Source organism: Stegostoma tigrinum, chromosome 2 (genome assembly GCF_030684315.1).
Source record: "Stegostoma tigrinum isolate sSteTig4 chromosome 2, sSteTig4.hap1, whole genome shotgun sequence".
In the NCBI taxonomy this organism is placed as follows: Eukaryota; Metazoa; Chordata; class Chondrichthyes; order Orectolobiformes; family Stegostomatidae; genus Stegostoma; species Stegostoma tigrinum.
Window position 1 is genome coordinate 12,021,850 of NC_081355.1, and position 21,248 is coordinate 12,043,097.

At 40.9% G+C, this 21,248-nt stretch overlaps 2 protein-coding genes across 4 annotated transcripts in view; one reads left to right on the plus strand and one right to left on the minus strand.

Annotated features, from left to right (window-relative positions):
- eci2 (enoyl-CoA delta isomerase 2) overlaps positions 1-8,861 on the plus strand; it is a 158,389-nt gene extending 149,528 nt beyond the window's left edge. For both annotated transcript variants that reach the window (XM_048555279.2, XM_048555269.2), the window contains exons 9-10: positions 2,661-2,804; positions 8,337-8,861. In XM_048555279.2, the coding sequence (XP_048411236.1) occupies positions 2,661-2,804; positions 8,337-8,492 (300 nt within the window). In that variant the 3' untranslated portion in view covers positions 8,493-8,861. The remainder of the gene's footprint in view (positions 1-2,660; positions 2,805-8,336) is intronic.
- LOC132210705 (testis expressed protein 56-like) overlaps positions 1,632-21,248 on the minus strand; it is a 120,141-nt gene continuing 100,524 nt past the window's right edge. For both annotated transcript variants that reach the window (XR_009446876.1, XM_059652368.1), the window contains one exon: positions 1,632-9,053. Coding sequence is in view for 1 of the 2 variants with exons in the window: in XM_059652368.1 (XP_059508351.1) it covers positions 8,816-9,053 (238 nt within the window). In the remaining variant the exon portion in view is untranslated. The remainder of the gene's footprint in view (positions 9,054-21,248) is intronic.

The following is a 21,248-nucleotide window of genomic DNA, read 5'->3' on the forward strand; positions in this document are numbered from 1 at the left end:
CCCAACAAGTTCACACCACTGCTCTGAAGAGCATCCCACCCAGACCCATACCCCTACCCTTGCATTTTCCCGTGTCTAACCCACATAGCTTAAACATTCCTGGACACGATGGGCAATGTACCATGGCCAGTCCACCTACCCTGCACATCTTTGGACTGTGGGAGGAAACTGAATAAACCCACCCAGACACGGGGAGAATGTGCAAACTCCACGCAGACAGTCGCCCAATGGTGGAATTGAACATGAGTCCCTAGCACTGTGAGGCAGCAGTACTAACCACTAAGCCACTGTACTGCCCCTAACAAAAGGGCACTGCTGCTGGTTCTGCCCAGTTCTATTTTCTGTGGAAGTGAATTCCATAGGCTCATCACTTTCTTGGTGAAGAAACTTCTGTTCATCTCTAAATGATTTTCCCAGTATCCTTAAATTGTAGCCCCTGGTTCTGGACTCCTCAGTCAAAGAGAACATTCTTCCCACACTTACTGGTAGAATTTTATAGGTTTGTATGATATACGCCTTCATTCTTCTAAACTCTGGTGAATAGAATCCTAGCAAATCCAGTCTCCCTTCATGAGTCAGTCCTGACATCCCAAGAATCAGCCTGATAAACCTCATTGCACCTCCTCTATAATCGGAACACCGTTTCTCAGATAACCAGATCAAAATTGCTCATAATACTCAAGGTGTGGTCTCACCAAGGCCCAGTACAATTGCAGCAAGATATCCTGCTCCTGTACTTGAATGCTGTTCCAGTGAAGGCCAACATACCATTTGGAAGATGGTATGCTGGTCTGGCCTACATGTGACTCCAGACCCACAACCTTATGTTTGACGCTTAACTGCTTCTGAGCAATTAGAGATGGGCAATAAATGTTGGTCTAGCCAGCGATGCCCAAATTCTGTGAATAAATTTTTGAAAAGATACAAACCTTTCCAAATCAACAATAGACAGTGATGATGATTGATTGATGATGTGGTGGACCTCTTTAAAAATGCTTCCCAGCTGTCATGAATAATCAATAATATACCTTTTAGTGAATTCAGAAGCAACTTTTCTACATGATATTGGTTAGAATATGGAACTTGCTGCTACATATTTGAGGCATATAGCACAGAGCTTCATGGAAAGACCCAGAGGAGTGTGTTCAATTATAGGAGAACACACCATAGTCAAAATGTTTTACGTCAACAGCAGTGGATAGTTAAGTACATGACAGAAAGGAATTGAAGGATATGCTGATAGAATAAAATGGAAGGAAGTTTGTGTGAAGCATAAATAACAGTATAAATCTGGTGGATTGGTTTCTGTATTGTAAAATCCCGTGTGACAAGCCAAATTCCTTTCCTCGTGGTTTGATTTAAATGTTCCTAATGGTAATATGTAGATATAAACCCTCCTTTGTACCAAATGTGTATGTACAGGACACTCCAGTGAAGCTGTTATTGTTGTATGACAGATTACTGTAACAATTTTCTGGTAGCTTTCTGTAATGAAAATTATTATGATCCCAGCTAATGTTATTGGACAAGTCAGATTCCAATGAAACCTGGTCTGATAGATCTCATATTGTTTTGTCTTGGTTTTAATAAGTGATCTCTCTTTGAAACATAAACACACAATGTTGCAAGTTTGATGTTGACAATAAAAGTCAAGTTTATTAAGCAAAAGAAATGAAGATAAAATAGATCAGACTATTTATATATAACACACCTTTGAAAATACACAATAATTTGAAATTTTAAAACAAAGGTTAGAAGTATAATCCCATTTTTGTCAAAACATTCCTTTTATAGATCCCAAAACAGTCCTTGACAGTACCAAAAAGCATCCCCTTTACAGTACGCACACCAAAGAAAATCACTTTTTCCAACACCTCAAAAACTCCCAGTCGGGAAAGCTCGTTAACCTTTTCTTGGAGTTTTCACACACTTGATTTTCAACATTTAATTTCAAATAACTTCTTCAGGGTTTTATCCAAACACTTCTGGTCGAGAATTCTCGCTAAACTCCTTACTGTATCTTCTCTCCCTTCTCAGGAGCACTATTTTGTCCATCAGTCTTCATCCTTGGACTTCTGCAGATCTACCCAAAACTGAAATTTTTTTAAAAAATCCAAGCTAGGGGTAAGCTTAAGTTTTTTTTTAAATCCAGAATTTTCTAAAAGAAACCTTGATGCACATTGTTTACCTTGCTCGATCCTGAACATCCCTGATGTATACTCAACCTAATAATTCTGTGAGCTAACTGCCCAAGCTATTTTAAAGGAAATCACTGTGGCTATAAAAATATCCCCAAGTCATTAAACACTTCACACAGAAAATCTCATATGTCGTCAATTTAAAAGTCCAAACTTATAATAATTGACATTTTTATATATAAATCATAGTCTCCATTACAAAATCATAATTTTGAATGTTTCCCCAAGAATTACAAATAAAGTAACAGTTTTAAGGAGTAAGCAGAAGCTTAGAAACTAATTTGCAAATTTTGTAAATTTGTAAATCATATACGTATGTTGAAAATTTGAGCTAATTAAATGGATTGCAATGACGTGGCTCGATTATAGGTATTTTTGTTGTTTTGTGACTAGTCAGGCTGAAGCTACCTATTATTAAGGAAATATAAGTCCTCTGCTTTGTTATTTTTATGATCTCATTAGGCCAATGAAATTCTCTTGTTCAACAAGAAATTAACTGCTGCTCAAGCTTGTGAACTGGGATTGGTGACTGAGGTATTTCCTGACAGTACATTCCAAAAAGAAGTTTGGAAGAAGTTACATGCTTATGCAAAACTACCTAAAAATGTACGTAAACATTTTCATTGATGATATCAATATGTAGTTATTCTTAGATTATATGATCACTCCAATCATTTAACTATTTGTTTTTATTCCACACTTACATTTCTGAAAACTGCATACTTTTCCCTTTCTTGTGTTATTTAGAATATAAAGAACTGAGACAATGGGATTACATAAATTCTTAAAACTATGCAATTTTCAGTATTATGAGACTTTGCTATCTAATTGTACTTATTGCATTTTGTACTCAAACTCAAAAGTAAAATAATCGGAAATAAAAATCAAAGGTACAGAATATACAAATTAAAAATAAAGAAAATGACTTGCAAGTGACCAATACTCCACACAGAAGGACAGGACAAAGCAGCAGAGAAAAGACACAGGAAGAAAGGAAGGGAAAAGAGTGGAAGATGGAGAAAGAGGAACAAGAGTAAAGATGAGACTGAAGGACTCCGGAAACAATGGAGAGAACACAAGGGCATGAGAAGTGGTGTGAACAGGAGAGAAATGTGAGAATAGGCAAGGAATAAGGCAAAGGTGAAACAGGGACCAAAAAATGTAAGTGAAGAACATGAGATATTAGTGAAGGAAGAAAACAAGGTAGAAACATATGGAGAGGAGAATACTATTCCTTAAGGAGTATTCAGTTTTTTTTTCAGGAGACTGGCTTAAAAAGGAAATGTTTTGGTGCTTAAAGCATATATGCAACAATTATAATAATCAATTTTCAATTGTGTATTGAACACATCATTAACGTGTGTAGGCTTAACAATATTCAAACAAAAATATTGTGCGCCATGATTTTGTTCTATAATAATTATGTCCCCTTCTATGGTTCTTGGCAATAACCTGAGTAAAATAAGATATAAACAGCAGGAGACACCATTCAGTTTCAAACCTGCTCCATAATGGAATATGGCTGATACTCAACCAGTACTTTCCCACCGAATTCCATATTGATCCTGTTCAAGTCTAAACTGGTATAGATCTCAGTCTCAAATATATTTAAAAAGACTGATCATCCACCTCATTCTAGAATACAGACTTCCAAAGATTCACACCCCTTTCAGTAAAGTAATTTCTGCTGAACTCAGTCCATGTGGACTCTGACTATTTTGTAAGGGAAACTGTCTCTTATCATCTACCCTATTAAACCCACTTAGAACCTTGGTATAAAAACAAAGAACTGCAGTTACTGGAAATGTGAAACAAAACTAGAAAGTGCTAGAGAAAGTCAGCATGTCTGGTATCATCTGTAGAAAGAAAAAAGAGCTAATGCTTCAAGTCCATTGACCTCCTCTGAACTTGAGATAATCCATATTTTTCTCTGCAGATGTTGGCAGACCTGCCTAGTTTCTCCAGCACTTTCTGCTTCCATTGAGAATCTTACCTTATTATCCCTCTTAATTCTGCTAGATTCCAGAGAGTATAGACACATCCTAAGTGACTTTTTCTCACACGACAATTCTCTTATTCCAGGTATTAACCAGGTGAACCTACGTTTTATACTCCTGAATCATTTCTCTCCTCCCTACCTTTCTCAGTTCTTCCAGCCACACAACTCCGAGATATATGTACTCCTTTAATTCTCTGATCTCAAGCATCTTCAATTTTAATCACTGCATCATTGGCGGCCATGCCTTCAGCTGCCTGAACCCTAAGCTCTGGAATATGATCCATACATTTTCTAGACCTTACTTTCCTCCTTTAAGACACTGTTAAAATGTATCTCTTTGCCCAAGCTTTTGGACATCTAGCAACATAACAGTAGGCCCTCGGGAGGGTTGCCGAACAAAGTGACCTTGGAGTGCAGGCTCATTGTTCCTTGAAAGTGGAGTCAAATGTAGACAGGGTGGTGAAGAAGACGTTTGGTACATTGCCTTTATTGGTCAGTGCATTGAGTATAAGAAATGGGATGTCTGGTTGCAGCTGTGCAGGACATTGGTTAGGCCACATTCAGAATGCTACATTCAATTCTGATCTCCCTGCTATAGGAAAGATATTGTTAAACTTAAAAGGGTACAGAAAAGATTTGCAAGGGTGTTGCCAGGATTGTAGGATTTGGGCTATAAAGAGAGACTGAATAGGCTGGGGCTCTTCCCCCTGGAGTATGGGAGGTTGAGGGATGACCTTATAGAGGTTTATAAAATAATGAGGAGCATGGAAAGGATGAATAGCCAAAGTCTTTTTCCTAGGGTAGTGGAGTTCAAAACTAGAGGGCTAGATTTAAGGTGAGTGGGGAAAGATTTAAAAGGGATCTAAGGGACAACTTTTTCATGCAGAGGGTGGTGCTTGTATGCAATGAGCTGCCAGATGAAGTAGTGAAGACTGGTATAATTACAATATTTAAAAGACATTTGGATGGATGTCTGAATAGGAAGGGTTTAGAGGGATATGGGCCAAATGCTGGTAAATGGGACTAGATTAATTTAGGTTATCTTGTCAGCATAGATGAGTTGAACCGAAAGGTCTGTTTCCATGTTGTGCAATTCTATAACACAATGTGCCTCAATGTAATGTTTTTTTATAATACGCCTACAAAATACTTTGAGAGCTTAAAGGCCCTATATAGATTTGGCTTGTCACAGTTAACTGAAACTGCATAAATCTCACCAAGCCCTGTACAATTAAAGTAAAACTTCCTTATATTTGCACTTCAACCACCTTGCACTGAAGGTCAGTGTGACATTTTCCTTCCTAATTGCTTAGCATGCTTGCATGTAAACCTTCTGTAGCTGTTGTGTAAAGTTGCCCAAATCCCTGTTAGTATCAACATATAATAGTTGCTCAACATGTTGAAAATATTCTATTTTCTATTCTCCCTGCCAAAGTGAATACCCTCATATTTCCTCAAACTATACAGACTACTGTCATGCTCACACACTAAGCCTATAGGATAGCCCTTTGCAAATTCTTTTATCTGGTGTTGGGACTGGTGGCACCCTCTTCTGATGTTTGCCTCCTAATTAGTCACTACCATACTAATTGCCCAATTGTGGGCAAAAAACAGGCTCTCAGAGCTACCATTCCATCAGAACACTGGCAGTTCTTGAGTCTCCTGTGCTTCCACTGGGAAAGTTGGGCACTGCTGAAACAAATCAAAGACCGCAAAATCAACTCAATATGGAGATATCTTTTGGGGGACAGGATGCAAAGAAAATATTAAGGGGACAGAAAGCAGTTAGATCCCTCAGAACAGAGGGAAAATCTCCGTTTTAGAATTCCTGTCCAAGGCTGCACCATTGGATTATGGATGCTGTGTCATCAACAGCCTCTAGGATTGGCATGAAGGCTGCAGCCATTGATATACCTGCCTGTCCAGGCTGAGGAACAATGAGCAAGGGGCATTTGTCCGCAGCAAATTGCCATTCAGGATGGAAAAGTATCCCAATTGGGGCTTTGAAAATGGTAATTAATGGTTCACCTTCATGATGCAAGTTGATGTACTTTCCAGTTGACTTTTGACAAGATGGTTCTAGGTCTGAAACGACGGCTTTCCTGCTCCTCTGATGCTGCCTTACCTGCTGTGTTCATCCAGCTCTACACTATGTTATCTCAGATTCTCCAGCATCTGTGGTTCCTACTGCCTCTCAAGCTCAACAGAGTAACCACATAAGGAAATAGTGGGTGGAATTAATAGAACCTACTGGATCTTTGATCTCACTTGACAGTGAGAAGGCCGAGAGAATCAGGCACAGATATGTACATTTGTTTCCTAGTGATGGGAATTAAAAAGGGGGAGGACCCAGCAACAAAATGTCAATTATGATAATTAATGAGCCATAAAGAGCCAAGTACCCCTAAGCTGTCTAGATTTAATGGTGGCTCAGTCAGTTAACAGGACTTATTTGGGTCTTTCATTCGTCCCAAAAGTTGTCAAACAACCCCAACTGTATTTGCTAGTGGCCTACCCAGGGGTCTCTTGTTGATGGGCACTCAGCGCTCAATCGAGGGACCCAGCTTCAGGAATGAATGTAGGCTGAAACCCCTGCAACCTCAGCCAACAGATCCCATCCCACTCCACTCAGCTGTCTGCAGGGATCTACTGACGATCCCTGCTGAAAGAAGACAGGGGCCACTGTGGTCAATGGCATGTACAGGAATGGAGAACTGCTGGCCTCTGGTTGGCCAATAGATCTTGGGAATAGGTCTCATGGCCTACTAGGGGCTAGATTGCATTGGAATGCTTCAGTAGAAGAAAGCAAGGAAGATACATGCAGAGAAATGTCGGAGGGGAATTGAGCTTCGGGCCTAGGCAACTAAGTCAATGGTAGAGTAATTAACACTAAGGATGCTCAAGATGTCACAATTTAATAAATGCAGTTATCCTGGAAGATAATGGGTTGAAGGATTTCTTTTTTATCCACTAGTGACTGGCCAGCATTTATTGCCTGCTTTATTTTACAGATGTAGGGAGAGGACAAGGCCAATGGAGGGTTTGAAACAGACAAGAATTTTGAAATCAAGTTAGGAAGTCTACAAAAGATAAAATGTAGGAGAACAGCTGGGAATAGTGTTGGAGTAGTCAAGTATAGAAGCAATAAGTGCACAAGTAAGGTGTTTCCATGTAGATGAGTTGAGGCATGGATGGAATCAGGTGGTGCTGGAATTAGACCGTCTTAATGCTGCTGAAAACATTGGTTTGAAGCTCATTTCAGGGTCAAGTATGTTAACAAGGTATGCACTATCTGATTTAGTCTCAGACAGTTGCCAAAGTTAAGGATGAAATTAGTAGCTAGTGAATTACATAAGTCATTATTATAGGTTGTAAGTAGCTGAGACCCAGCAACGATCCTTGTTGACACCAAGTAATAACAGCAGTCTGGAAGAGAGCCCTTATTTCTGCTATCTCTTAACCATCCTCCATCAATGTTAATACGTTACCCCAACCCACATGGTCTTTATCTTGTTCAACAACCTTGCAAACAGAATTTAGCTTTTTTTTTACTTATGGAGTATCATATTTGCTTGGATAATAAGACTGGGTAACTCTGGAGACGGAGATTACTTAACAAGCATTCAGCAATTCTTTTTTCTTTTCTGAGGAAGTATTTTAATTGAAACTGTTATAGAAAGGTTACTTTGCTGTCTACTGATTGTTCTTTATTTCAAGTATAATGATCCAAAAATTGAAAATATTGTTTCACTTTACATTCATTATTAGCTACTCCAAGCATAAAATTAAAGCAAATTATGGTTGATTATGCTGATGTGCTAATTTATCCGAGATAATGCAATCATTCACTAACCTTGTAATGTGTTTTGGGCAGTATCCAGTGTCATTGTTATGTTTTGAATATATTTTTAAACTGCAATGTTTGTACTTCTCCCACATTGTTTACTTGAAGCATTTATATATTTATACTGCTTTTACTGTCATTTACTTGGTTTTTCGTTGCGAGATATCTTCGTAACTAAATTTGTTTAGGAAGGATCCAACTAATCAAATGATGTTTTTGTTATTAGTTTTGGTTCTAATAGCACATCATTGCCTAATTTTTAAGGATTTAATGTTGTTATTCATGTTACTTTCAGTCTCTGGCTTTTTCAAAGCAGCTAATAAGAGGTGTTGAAAAGGAAAAGCTGCATGCTGTCAATGCCCAAGAATGTGAGCGACTGGTGGAAAGATGGTTATCTGAAGAATGCATGAACGCCATAATGGGCTTCTTTACAAAGAAGTCAAAATTGTGATTTTATTTCCCCACTGTTCAGTAATTGACGTCCAGAAACCTAAATACTAGTTTTGATTGCAGAATATTTCTGTTATTAATCTTTTAGATTGTTAGCTTTTTTGTCCATATTTCATTGCAAGGTAATTATTAATTGGTCAGCCATACTGCTAGACGTTTTTTCTAATTGTTTTCAGAAATGTATAACTTTAAATATTCAGTCTTATGTGTGATTATTAATTTGGAAAATTATGGATGGCTAGGAGGGAATGAATTGAAATCTGATACACTATCAGAACGTGTGAAAGTTAGATGATTTGTTAATACTATGTCACTCTTCTACATTTAAAATCTGTAATTTTGCTTCATAAATGGATAATGCCAAAAACAATGATAACGCTGTTCTGCAACTCTAACTGAATGGGTGTTAATTGCTTTGCACGCTGACAGTATATCACTGAACACAACTTGGGCACATCTATGTCCAGAAAAGATTACTGACTCAATGGGACCATATTTGCACAGGTCTTGGAGGATGAACCATCTGTACAACGTATCAGGCATGTCTTTCCTTATAGACCACCTTTAAGAGAAAATATTTGGATAGTGTTAAAATAGCATAAAATATTCACAATTTAACTTTCAATCACAACAGCAGTTAAAACCTAGTTCCTTAGTTGAATTGTAACCAAGAAAAAGCTGAGACCAAATTCAGCCTTATATAATTTTCAACATTTAGTTAATGTCGTACCTCCAGATAGCTGGCTCATAATCATCCTCACAAAAGCGCTTTCTTTTGGCAGTGAAACAGCCATTGGTAGATTGAAAGGTGTTAGATTGAAAGGAGTTCCTGGAGATACTTTACACCTTGAACTTACTACTTGAAAAGGTGATTGAGGCACTAATCCTCATCACAATTTAAAAAGTACTAAGAAATGCATTGGAAGTGTATATACATCCTGCAAGCTACAGACGAGAGTTCAAACTTGTTAGTTCTTTTTCAGCAAGCATTAACACCATAGCCAGGATTTTCCATTTTGGAGGTAAAATGATGCAGTTGGCATCTTAGATGGTGTCACTTCCGCCATGGCTAATGATGACTTTTCTCATTGATCAACCTCTTTTCTGCTGTTTTCACATCAGTTCATTGGTGGATAAAGTCTCTTGTCCCCCATAGCATCTTCTGAGATTTAAGGTTCTGGCACCATATTTAAAGGCTTTGTGGGCATCCTTTCACTCGCTGCCAGCCAGGAACAAGACAACAGCCTATAGTCATCATTCCAACCTAGCCCCAAAATATCTGCAACCCCTCTGATAATGGCTTCCCACTTCAATGAAACTTTAGTAAGTGCTCTGCTAATGGGAAAATGAAGTCATCAATTAGACCTGGGTGGTCTGTCTGAAGTTGCATAGGAGGTCAGTGTTGTAAGCAGGCAAAAACTAAGAGATCCCATTGCAGGAAAATGGCGACCAGGGTGCTGCATTCCACAAGGGTAAATGCTCAAAAACTACACAACCATATCACACAGACACTGCCATGCTCAGCATTATGTGCACTGAAAGGCTCATATCCACCTTATGCTGTCAATGTTATAACATTCCTCAAGTAATTCCTCAGTCACTGGGGAAGCACCAGATTTGGTAGGACTGTACTTATTAAATGCTCATGTAAGCATTCCAGTCACAGTCAACCCTTCTGTTCCTTTTGTTGCAAGAGAAGCTGACACATGTTAAGAAGCAAATACCTAGAGTAACAAAGGGTTCAGGGATCTCTGCATTCTCACCATGTCTGAGGTCAGGATGGATATTTGCCTTTATTAGTTGTGGTATAGAATTTAAGAGCAGGGAAGTTATTTCGGAACTGTAAAAAAAGTTGGTTAGGCCGCAACTAGACTATTGTGTGCAATTCTGGGATCCACATTATAGCAGGGATTTGAGAGCACTGGAGAGGATGCAGAGGAGATTTGCCAGGATGTTGCCTGGAGAGTTTCAGTTATGAAGAGAAATTGGATAGACTGGGGTCGTTTTCCTTGGAGCAGAGGAGACTGAGGGTGAATATGATTGAGAGGTAAAAAAATTACAAGGGGCATAAATAGAGTAGCCAGGAAGGAACTGGTGGTGGGATCAATTACCAGGGTACATAGTTTTAAGATAAGGGTTAGGAGGTTCAGAGGAGATGTGAGGAAAAGGTTGTTTTGTCCAGATGATGGTCAGAATCTCAATTAACTGCCTGTAAGGGTGGTAGAGGCATAAATCCGTATAACCTTTAAGAATTAATTAGACATACACTTGTAATACCTAGGCATACAAGGCTATGAGCCAATTGTGGATAAGTGCACTCAGAAAAGTTATGTAACTTGGCACAGACTTGATAGACCAAAAGTCCTTTTTCTGTGCTGTACCCCTCTATGACTTTGAAGACTAGGCCATTTCTGCTGGTGGGTGAGGACCAAGTTGGTACCGTGTTAATACGGTGACAGGAATGGCAGGAGAAGCCAATGAGAAACGTTGCAGTCGATGTTTTTCAGATGTGCAGCCAATCTCCCCTTACTATACATAAGGGTTTGTGCATCTTCTAGATCATGAGACCATAGCCCTGTTGCCTTGCCATCTTTAAGGGCTCTCCTGGGCCATCTCAGCTTCAGCTTTGTCCTCAGAGAATGCCTCTCACTCTTCCATCACTTCATGTCCTAAGATATCCACATTATAGCAGGAATTTGGGATGGTGGCTTATTGGTTAGCACTGCTGCCTCACAGCACCAGGGACCTGCGTTCAATTCTAGCCTCAGGCAACTGTCTGTGTGGAGTCTGCACACTCTCTCCATGTCTGCATGGGTTTCCTCCAAGTGCTCTGGTTTCTTCCCATAGTCCAAAGCTGTGCAGGTTAGGTGGATTGACTATGGAAATGCAGATTTACAGGGATAGGGCAGATGAATCTGGGTGGAATGCTCTTTGGAGAGTTGGTGCTGACTTGTTGGGCCAAATGGCCTGTTTCCACACTATGGATTCTATGGAATATCCGGTGTATTTATTGTATTGTCCAGACATCTGAATCCCATCTTTAGGGCCCCTATGGTCTGCTCTATAATGACTTCCATGGGAGCTTTCACAGTACTGTTCCTGTCTTCAGCATCAGTATTTGGCTTCTTGAAACATGTTATCAACCGTTGTTTTGAGAACTTAGCCTTTGTTGGTGACCAATCATCTCAGATGCACAAAGAAGTATCGAATGATACAGGTACTCACGAGAGTTCCAGAAATTGGTGCAAGCAAGGACACAGGCAACAGAGTTTAGGATGACATCCAGTTCAGAGAGGGCTGAATGTGGAAGGCAGGAGACTGTTGGAATAGCCAAGTCTAAAGATTAAAAAGGCATAGATTAGAGTTTCAGCAGCTAAAGCAGGGGCAGAGTTAAGCAATGATCCAGAGGTGGAAATAAACAGTTTTAATGATGGTGCAAATATGTGGTGTTGAATGCAACTTGGGACAAACGTAAGACCACAGCTGTGAACAGAACTGGTTCAGCTTCAGACAGTTGTAAAGAAGAGCAGATTTGATAGCTAAGGAACATGGTTTGTAATGGAACCAAACATAATGGTTTCAGTCTGCCCACATTAACTACAGAGAAAAAAGAAACAGCCACAAACCGGTTGCAAGGTATACAGTCTGATAATTTAGTAACAGTGGAGAAGTCAAAAGGTATAGTTGTGATGTATAACTAGGTGTCATCAGATTGATATTGGTGATTATTTTTTTCACTTCATAAAAACAAAATATCAATATCATGCCTGACAAATTTACCTGAATTCTTTGAGGACATAACCAGCACAACACATCAAGGACAATTGATGGATGTAATATATTTGGATTTGCAGAAGGTGATTGATAAGGTACTACATATTACGCTACTAAAGGTAAGAGCCCGTGGTGTTGGAGGCAGTATCTTAGTATGAATAACGACAGGAGGCAACTTTAGGACAGCAATCTGCAACTTGAGTGCAACAGGGATCAGTGCTTGGGCCACAATTACAGTATATAAATGACTTAGATGAAGAAATATAGCTAGGTTTTTGAATGACACAAAAAATAAATGGAAGGCAATTGATGAGGATGACATAAGTCTGCATAGAGATATAGACAGGTCAAACAAGTGGGCAAAAATTTGGCAGATAGAATGTAATTTGGGGAAAATGTGATATTATGTACTTTTTGGCAGGAGGAATAGAGGAACTGAATATTATTTAAATGGAGAAAGACTGCAGAAAACTTAAGAACACAGTGATTTGAGAGTCCCAGTCAATGAGTCACAGAGCGACCATCCAAGTTCAGTGGGTTATAGGAAAGGAAAATGAAATTTTGGCCATCATTTCAAAGGAAATAGAGTATAAAAGAAGGGAGGATTTTACTAAAGCTATACAAGGTAGTTGTCAGTTTGAAAACTGTGAACAGTGTGGGCCAACTTTTCTGAGAAAAGATAGACTGCCATTAGAAACCAGAGAAGGTTCACTAGGCTGATGCCAGAATGAAGAGACCGTCTTAGGAGAAGTTCAGTAGGTTGGTCTGTACTCGGTGGAATTCAGAAGAATAACATGACCTTATTGAAACATTCAAGATTTTTAGGGGACTTAAGAAGGTAAATATAGAAAGGTTATTTCCCTTTGTGAGAGAGCGTAGGATCTGAGGGGATAATTTCAGGATAAGGAGTCACACATTTAAGACAGTGATGAAGGGGAATTTCTTCTCTGAGGCTAGTGGATCTGTGGAATTCTTTACTGCAGAAGGTTGTTGAGGCTGGGTCATTTAAGTATATTTAAGACAGAGATGGACTTGTTTTTAATTATTAAGGGAATCAAGGGTTAAGGGAAAGGGCAAAAAAAGGGGAGTTGAGTATTGTCAGATCAGTCATGATCTCATTGAAAAACAGAGCGGATTCAGTGGGCAGAATGACCTACTTCTGCTGCTACATCTTTGGTGTTATTGCATCAGGTTAATTGACGAGGGACATATCTCTCTATAGCTTACATATCCTTTTTCAGCATGAATTCAAACTTTGTTTCTCCTCAAAATCTTACAGCTGTCCAAATCTTACATCTTGACAAGACAAATTCAGATTTTCAACCCTTACTTGCCCTGCTGTTATCAGCATTCCATACATGATCTAAGGTTCCTCAAAATTAAGCCTTCCCATTCCAAATAATACTAATTCATCACAGGTGGAAAAGAAACATTTCCAAATAAATGATCTCCCCCCACCTTTTCCCCAGCCCTAAAACAACCTCCAGGAAATATAAGTATGTCATTAATCAAAAGCCTGGGAAGCAATGGAAAATCTCATTTATGATCAGACAACAGACAGTTTCTAACAGAAAATAAAGACCATGCATTAAAATTTGATGTTCCTTGAATGCATAGAGAATCAAATTACAAACAGACTTGCAGCAAAGGGCTCAACATGCAAAACAAAATTGGAGTCCAGACAATATGAAGGTGAAAGCAAAGAAAAAAAAACCAAAAAGCACAGAAGATTTGAAGAAAGACAAGTAGATGTTAAAAGGTGTAGAATTAATTCGAGAGTTCAGGAGGAGATTTACTTGACAGGTAGCTGGAATGAGTGGGTTGTACTTTGAGAATACGTTGGGTAGGCTGAGTAAAAGCCAAAAAAACTGTGGATGCTGTAAATCAGAAACAAAATCAGAAAAGGCTGGAAAAGCTTAGCAGGACTTAGCAATGTGAAGAGAAATTAGAGTTAACGTTTTGGGTTGAGTGACCATTGGTCAGATCCCTCTCCCTAGATGCTGTCAGTCCTGCTAGGCTTTTCCAGCAATTTCTGTTTTTGTTTTGGATAGACTGAGATTGTTTCCATTAGGATTTAGAAGAGTGAAGGTGATTTGGTTGAAGTTTATAAAATCTTGAATGGTCTTGACAAGGTGGATATGGAATGGCTATTCTTGTGGGTGAATCCAGAACGAGGGGACTTTAAAAAAAATAGGGGTCACCCTTTTAGGACAGCGATAAGGTGAAATTTGTTTCTCAGAGGGTTGTCTAACTTTGAAATTCTGCCTTAAAAGTCAGGGTCATGGAATGTTCTTATGGCAGAGTTAAATAGGCATTTGTTAGGCCAGGGAACCAAAGGTTATCGGGAGGGATGGCAATTTGGAACTCAGAGCCCAAACAAATCAGCCATGACCTTAGTGAACGGTAGACCAGATTTGAAGGATGTTTGGCCTACTTCTTCTAATTTGTATGTTTTTTTTATTAAATGGAATATGTTGAATGATGAAAAACTGCCTGACAGACTAGCAGGGTATTTTTTGTCTCAGTTTCCATACAGCATAGACAGATGTTCAGGATTCTGCTGTATTGCTGTGCTATTCAATGGGAAATACATTGCACATTTCAGTTTAGCATGAGCTTGGGTTTTAGAATGCAATCATCATTTTTAAAATGAGGACTGCCTTTACACCTCACCATGTACTGATATCTTTGCTCTTTTTTGCCAACATTGTGCAGAAGGGATGTGTAAGTCAGAAGTTGCCAGTACCTACTTATGTTAAAATGGAAGATTTTTGTGTCATTATTGAGTAGTGTCATATTGCAAGTGCAGTAAATGAGTTAGATATTAACATAGCTTGGATAGTCATGGCTGAGAATAGACTCTCCAAGATTAAGGTAGCTACATTCATTCCATACTGTAGTGATGGCATGAATAAAATTATCAATGACAATTTGTTGTTGACATCTTGGTCAAATAAACCCCAAAAATTTGGGTTTGGGTTGATGGGAAATGCAAGTTTTAAAGAATTACTCAAGTTCCCAAATTTAGTTTGCCCACTTCACACTTCTAATGCAGGTGGGATGAGGAGGGCAAAATCTCTGGGTTCCTTACCTAGATATTTTAGTGAGGCTGTGTGCCTCAGATTTTATTTCCATTTTGTGTTTTAATTTGTCCAGTCAGCAAAGAGAGGTGAGGTCTGCTGGATCCAGCAGAAAATGGTCTTTCCAGTGTTGATTTGGGTCAAGGAGAGCAAAATTGCTTCCTCTCACAGCCACTGAACTAATATTGTGTTTTTCTCAATTATCGTCAACAGGCCCTGATGATACCCCCCCCAACCCTTCCCTCCACCACCCACTTCACATCTCCCATCCAAATCCAATCTCCCCACACTCCAAGAAGCAAGATTTCATCTCCTACCAATCTAGGCTTTCTGATCCTCCCCAGCCTCTGGTCTTTCTGATCCCTCCCGCCAACCCTCAGCAGTCCCCATCTGCAGCATGGTGCTAAAGGTCTATCTGTCTCTGACAGCCAGGCAACCTTTCAATTTGGCTGACTCCAGCTAGGAAATGGACTCAAAACTTTAGTAGCCAAATCAAATTTAGCAAGGATTGGAGAAAGCCTACATATCCTGTGTAAGAATTCTACTCAAAACAGTCTCATTATAGGGCTAGCAACTGGTCCTTGGTAAGATTCTAGGGATAATAGAACTGCATAAATTTAATATTCACTTGAAAAGACATAGGTTACCCAAGGTCAGCCAAGAAAGATTAGTAAAAGGAAATTTGTATCTAACATAGTTAAAGGAGTCCTTGAAGAAAAGTTGATTTTAAAGAAAAGGCCATGGACATATTTTTTATACACCAGTTATTCTGTTAGAGAGTAATAACATTAAGAGCATTGATGCTTCTCTAAATCACAGTAGCGAATTTTCTTGGAGGCAGGCTAAGAGCCAAGAGGGTTGGCAACATGGTGGTGGACAGTGTTGGAAGAGGATCTGAATGTCTTTGTGACATTATACCATAAAGCTCATACAGGGAAAGCTGGCAGCATGAACAACGCCTGGACTGCCAGTTCAACTGTCAATGATCGCCACTTCCCGCGGGTTCTGAAGCGTTATTGCTCAAGGCTGGATAGCCAACGCAATGTGGACAGACCACCACATAAAGCTCAGTGTGTTTCCAGTGGTGTTTGGGGAAGGAGCTGTCCTTAATGAGTCCTACAGAGTCCACAGAGGATGGTCCATAGAAGGGTGCAGCTACTTGATTTCCAGGTAAGTAGCAAAATTCAGCCTGAAACATCCTGGAAATTCTACAGCTAGATTTACTACCACTTGGATAAATGTTCAGTGTATTTAGAGATTTGAAAGGAAGAGTCAGAATTTCAGTCCAGTGGCAAACAGCAAACTTTTACTGTTCAATTCAACCCTACATTTGTTTGTTGAACAGCATCTTGATCCAAGGAAAAATAACCTGTTCTTTTATAATTGTTTTAGTGGGAATTTGATGGTCGATGTTTTTGTAATGATTATTTTCAAAGGATCCCTACAGTGCAGAAAGAGGCCATTTAGCCCATCAAGTCTGACCAACCCTCCAAAGACCATCCCATCAGACACACTCCCCCAACCTATAATCCTGCATTTACCAAGACTAAGCCATCCAGCCTGCATATCCCTGGACACTACAGGACAATTTCCCATGGCCAATCCACCTAACTTGCACATCTTTGGACTGTGCAAGAAAGCCAAAGCAAACCCACACAGACATGGGGAGAACATGCAAACTCCACACAGAAGTCACCCAAAGCTCAAATCGAACACAGCTCCCTGCACTGTGAGACAGCAGTGTTAACCACTATGCCTCATTTTATGGGTAGAATGTGAAGAACATTAGTTGCTTTTAGACTGCTTCTGCGATTAGTTGTATCATGAGAATGTGACAAAGTTTGATACCAAAAACTTGTTCAATGGGTATTACAATTAGGTATCATTTGGAGAAGTTATTCTGCAATTTTCCTCTGGCTGTTGATAAAATTCCACTCCTTTTGGTGCTTTTTCACACTTACGATCAGGGGAAAGTGGAACTGCTTGTGCTGAGGTGGTGAATTACACACAAACCAGTTATGAGTTCATGCCATGCAGAGCAGGAGAATGGAGAGGAAGGGTCATCAGCCCAAGACCTTCTCTGTTGCTGTTTAAGGCACAATTCTTGTAGTTCGTCTTCAGTAATGATCAGTGCTTGAGACATCAGTCCTTCATAAAAGAGGTTTTGGCTGAAATGGGCTAACTGTCAATCTCCCAGCAAGGTAAGGGTTATATTTCCTCTGGTTGTAAAGTGACCAAGGTCATGAACATTGAAGCATTTGGCTCTTTTCAGGCTGGAGATGTAAGCAATACCTCTCAGTCTGCAGAGCCGTGCTACATGAGGGAGGCCACTGAGTCTGTCTATGCAAAGTGATACCATTTCATTCCTTCTTACCTGGGACAAGCAAGTGGAACCACTATTCAAATCTGGAAAGTTTTGTAGGCCTCCGCATTGACTTCACACACGCTACTTTGCTGAGCTTTGTGAACTCAGCCCTGTATCCAAACCTAAAGGGATGTCACTCCCTTGATATGCAACTGGAACTGTGACTATGGGTAATGTATCATCCAGATCAAGACTCAGTATCCTGCCAGTTGTTTGGATGCATTCATTTTAAGAATATTGGAAATAGGAGCAGGAGTAGACCATTCAGCCCATTGAGCCCATTCTGCCATTCATCTATACCACAGCTAATCAATGCAATTTGCCATACTTTCTCCATATCCCTTGATATCTTTAATGTGGCTATTGATCTCTGTCTCGAATGTATTCAATAACTGAGCCTCCATAGCGCATACTGCTTACTTACCTCTATCAGTGATCATGATTCTGACTTTTCTCCCATCTTCTTCATTAAATATTAGCCATGCTCAATGTCATACCGTTCTCGGTTCAAGTTCCAATCCAGGGTTTATGCACAAAAACATAACCTGACACTCCTGTGCTGTACTGAGGGAGTATGCAGCATCAGAAGTGCTGTCTTTCAAATTAGACGTTAAACTGAGGCCCTGGATGTCTGTCTGCGCATGTTGATGTAAAAGATGCCATGGCAAATATTTCGAAGGAGCACAGAGGAGTTATCTCTGGTGTCCTGGCCAAAATTAATCTCTCAAACAACATCACAAAAACAAATGATTTAATCAAAGTCATATTGCTGCTTGTGGGATTTTGCTCTTCCTTATTTGGCTGTGGTCTTTCCTACACTACGATTATACTTCAAAAAATGCTTCATTAGTTGTAAAATGCCTTTGGGATGTCTGGTGAACGTGAAAAGCATTACAGCTCCTTAGCGGAGGTTGAAACATGCAGGCACATCTGCACTGGTGCAACCGCTGGTTGTGTGTCATCTTCTCCTGCAGAACAAAGAGAGGTAAACCAGGCAGGGTCTTGCAGTTTCCCTGACGTGGGGAGGGTGGCTGTTCATTGTTGAATAGCTGTCAGTGTGTCTGAGCATTGAGATGTGAGAGTGACTTAAAACAAATGGCTTTTAGGAATAGAGTCCTGATTGAAACAGATAGTCGGTAGTTAGTGATGTGGGGTTGAAATTAATTAATTAACCGGTGGATGAGATTTGTAATGCAATTGATAGAATGTTTTTCAAGATGATTACTGAACTGTCAGCTTCTGAACAAGCTCCTTCTATCTTAGACCATCTAATGCCATCCTTGCCCTTCCTCCCTAGTTTATTCCTCCACTGTTTGCCTGGTTGTTTTGGCCATAACTTCAAGTTAATTGCTAGCTTAAGCCTCTACTACCCATATCCTTATAAAGCCAACCTGCTCACTGCCTTCCCCAGTGATCTCTGAATCTGTTTTCTTAAATTTGTTTTCCAATGCCATTGACATCTCTGGACATCTGAGCTGGACTTTACTGTGCTCAGCTCAGCTGCTATCTCTCTGATCTGCTACTCTGTTGCTTCAGTTTTAAAGTAACTTTGATCAACACTTAGCCTGCTTTTGCTGAGCCTGTTTCAGAGACAGTAGAAACTGCAGATGCTGGAGAATCTGAGGTAACAAGGTGTAGAGCTGGATGATCACAGCAGGCCAAGCAGCATCAGAGGAGCAGAAAAGCTGACATATTAGGCCTAGACCTTTCTTCAGAAATGGGGGAGGGGAAGGGATTTCTGAAATAAATAGGGAGAGATGGGGAGGTAGATAGAAGATGGATAGAAGAAGAAGGTGGAGTGGAGACAGACAGGTCAAAGAGGCAGGGATGGAGCCAGTGAAGGTGAGTGTAGGTGAGGAGGTAGGGAGAAGATAGGTCAGTCCAGGGAGGACGGGCAGGTCAAGGAGGTGGGATGAGGTTAGTAGGTAGGAGATGCGGGTGTGGCTTGAGGTGGGAGGAAGGACAGGTTAGGGAGGCGGGGATGAGCTGGGATGGTTTTGGGATGCAGAGTGGGGAGGGGAGATTTTGAAGCTTGTGAAGTCCACATTAATGCCATTGGGCTGCAGGGTTCCCAAGCGGAATATGAGTTCCTGTTTCTGCAACCTTTGGGTAACATCATTGTGGCACTGCAGGAGGCCCAGGATGGACATGTCGTCTGCGGAATGGGAGGGGGAGTTGAAATGGTTCGCAACTGGAAGGTGCAGTTGTTTATTGCGAACTCAGTGTAGGTGTTCTGCAAAGCGGTCCCCAAGCCTCCGCTTCGTTTCCCCGATGTAGAGCAAGCCACAACGGGAACGGCAGATGCAGTATACCACATTAGCAAATATGCAAATGAATTTCTGCTTGATGTGGTAAGTCTTCTTGGGGCCTGGGATGGGGGTGAGGGAGGAGGTGTTGGGGCAGGTGTAGCACTTCCTGCGGTTGCCGGGAAAAGTACCGGGCGTGGTGGGGTTGGAGGGGAGTGTGGACATGGTCTAGGTGAACTTAAGGTTGGGGTGGAGCGTGTTGGTGAAGTGGATGAACTATTCGTGGTCCTTGTGGGAGCACAAGGTAGCGCCAATACAGTCATCAATGTAATGGAGGAAGAGGTGGGGTTTAGGCCCGGTGTAGCTACAGAAGAGAGATTGTTCCATGCAACCTACAAAAAGGCAGGCATAGCTTGGGCACATGTGGGTACCCATGGCCACCCCCTTTGTCTGTAGGAAGTGGGAGGGATTGAAAGAGAATCCCCCTCGTCCTCACATACTACCCCACCAACCTCCGGATCCAACGCATCATCCTCTGACACTTCCGCCATCTGCAATCCGACCCCACCACCAAAGACATTTTTCCATCCCCACCCTTATCTGCTTTCTGGAGGGACCACTCTCTCCGTGACTCCCTTGTCCGCTCTACACTACCCTCCAGCCCCACCACACCCGGCACATTTTCCTGCAACTGCAGGAAATGCTACACCTGCCCCCACACCTCCTCCCTCACCTCCATCTCAGGTCCCAAGAAGACTTTCCACATCAAGCAGATGTTCACCTGCAAATTTGCTAATGTGGTATACTGCATCCGCTGTACACGATGTGGCCTCCTCTACATTGGGGATACGAAGCGGAGGCTTGGGGACTGCTTTGCAGAGCATCTACGCTCAGTGAGCACTAAACAACTGCACCTCCCAGTCCGAACCATTTCGACTCCCCCTCCCATTCTGCAGATGACACGTCCATCCTGGGCCTCCTGGCAGTGCCACAACGATGCTACCCGAAGGTTACAAGAACAGCAACTCATATTCCGCTTGCGAACCCTGCAGCCCAATGGTATCAATGTGGACTTCACAAGCTTCAAAATCTCCTCTCACCCTACTGCATCCCAAAACCATCCCAGCTCATCCCCGCCTCCCTAACCTGTCCTTCATCTCACCCTATCCTTCCTCCCACCTATCCACTCCTCCCACCTCAAGCCCCACCTCCATTTCCTACCTACTAACTTCATCCCGCCCCCTTGACCTGTCCGTCCTCCCTGGACTGACCTAACTCCTCCCTAACTCCCC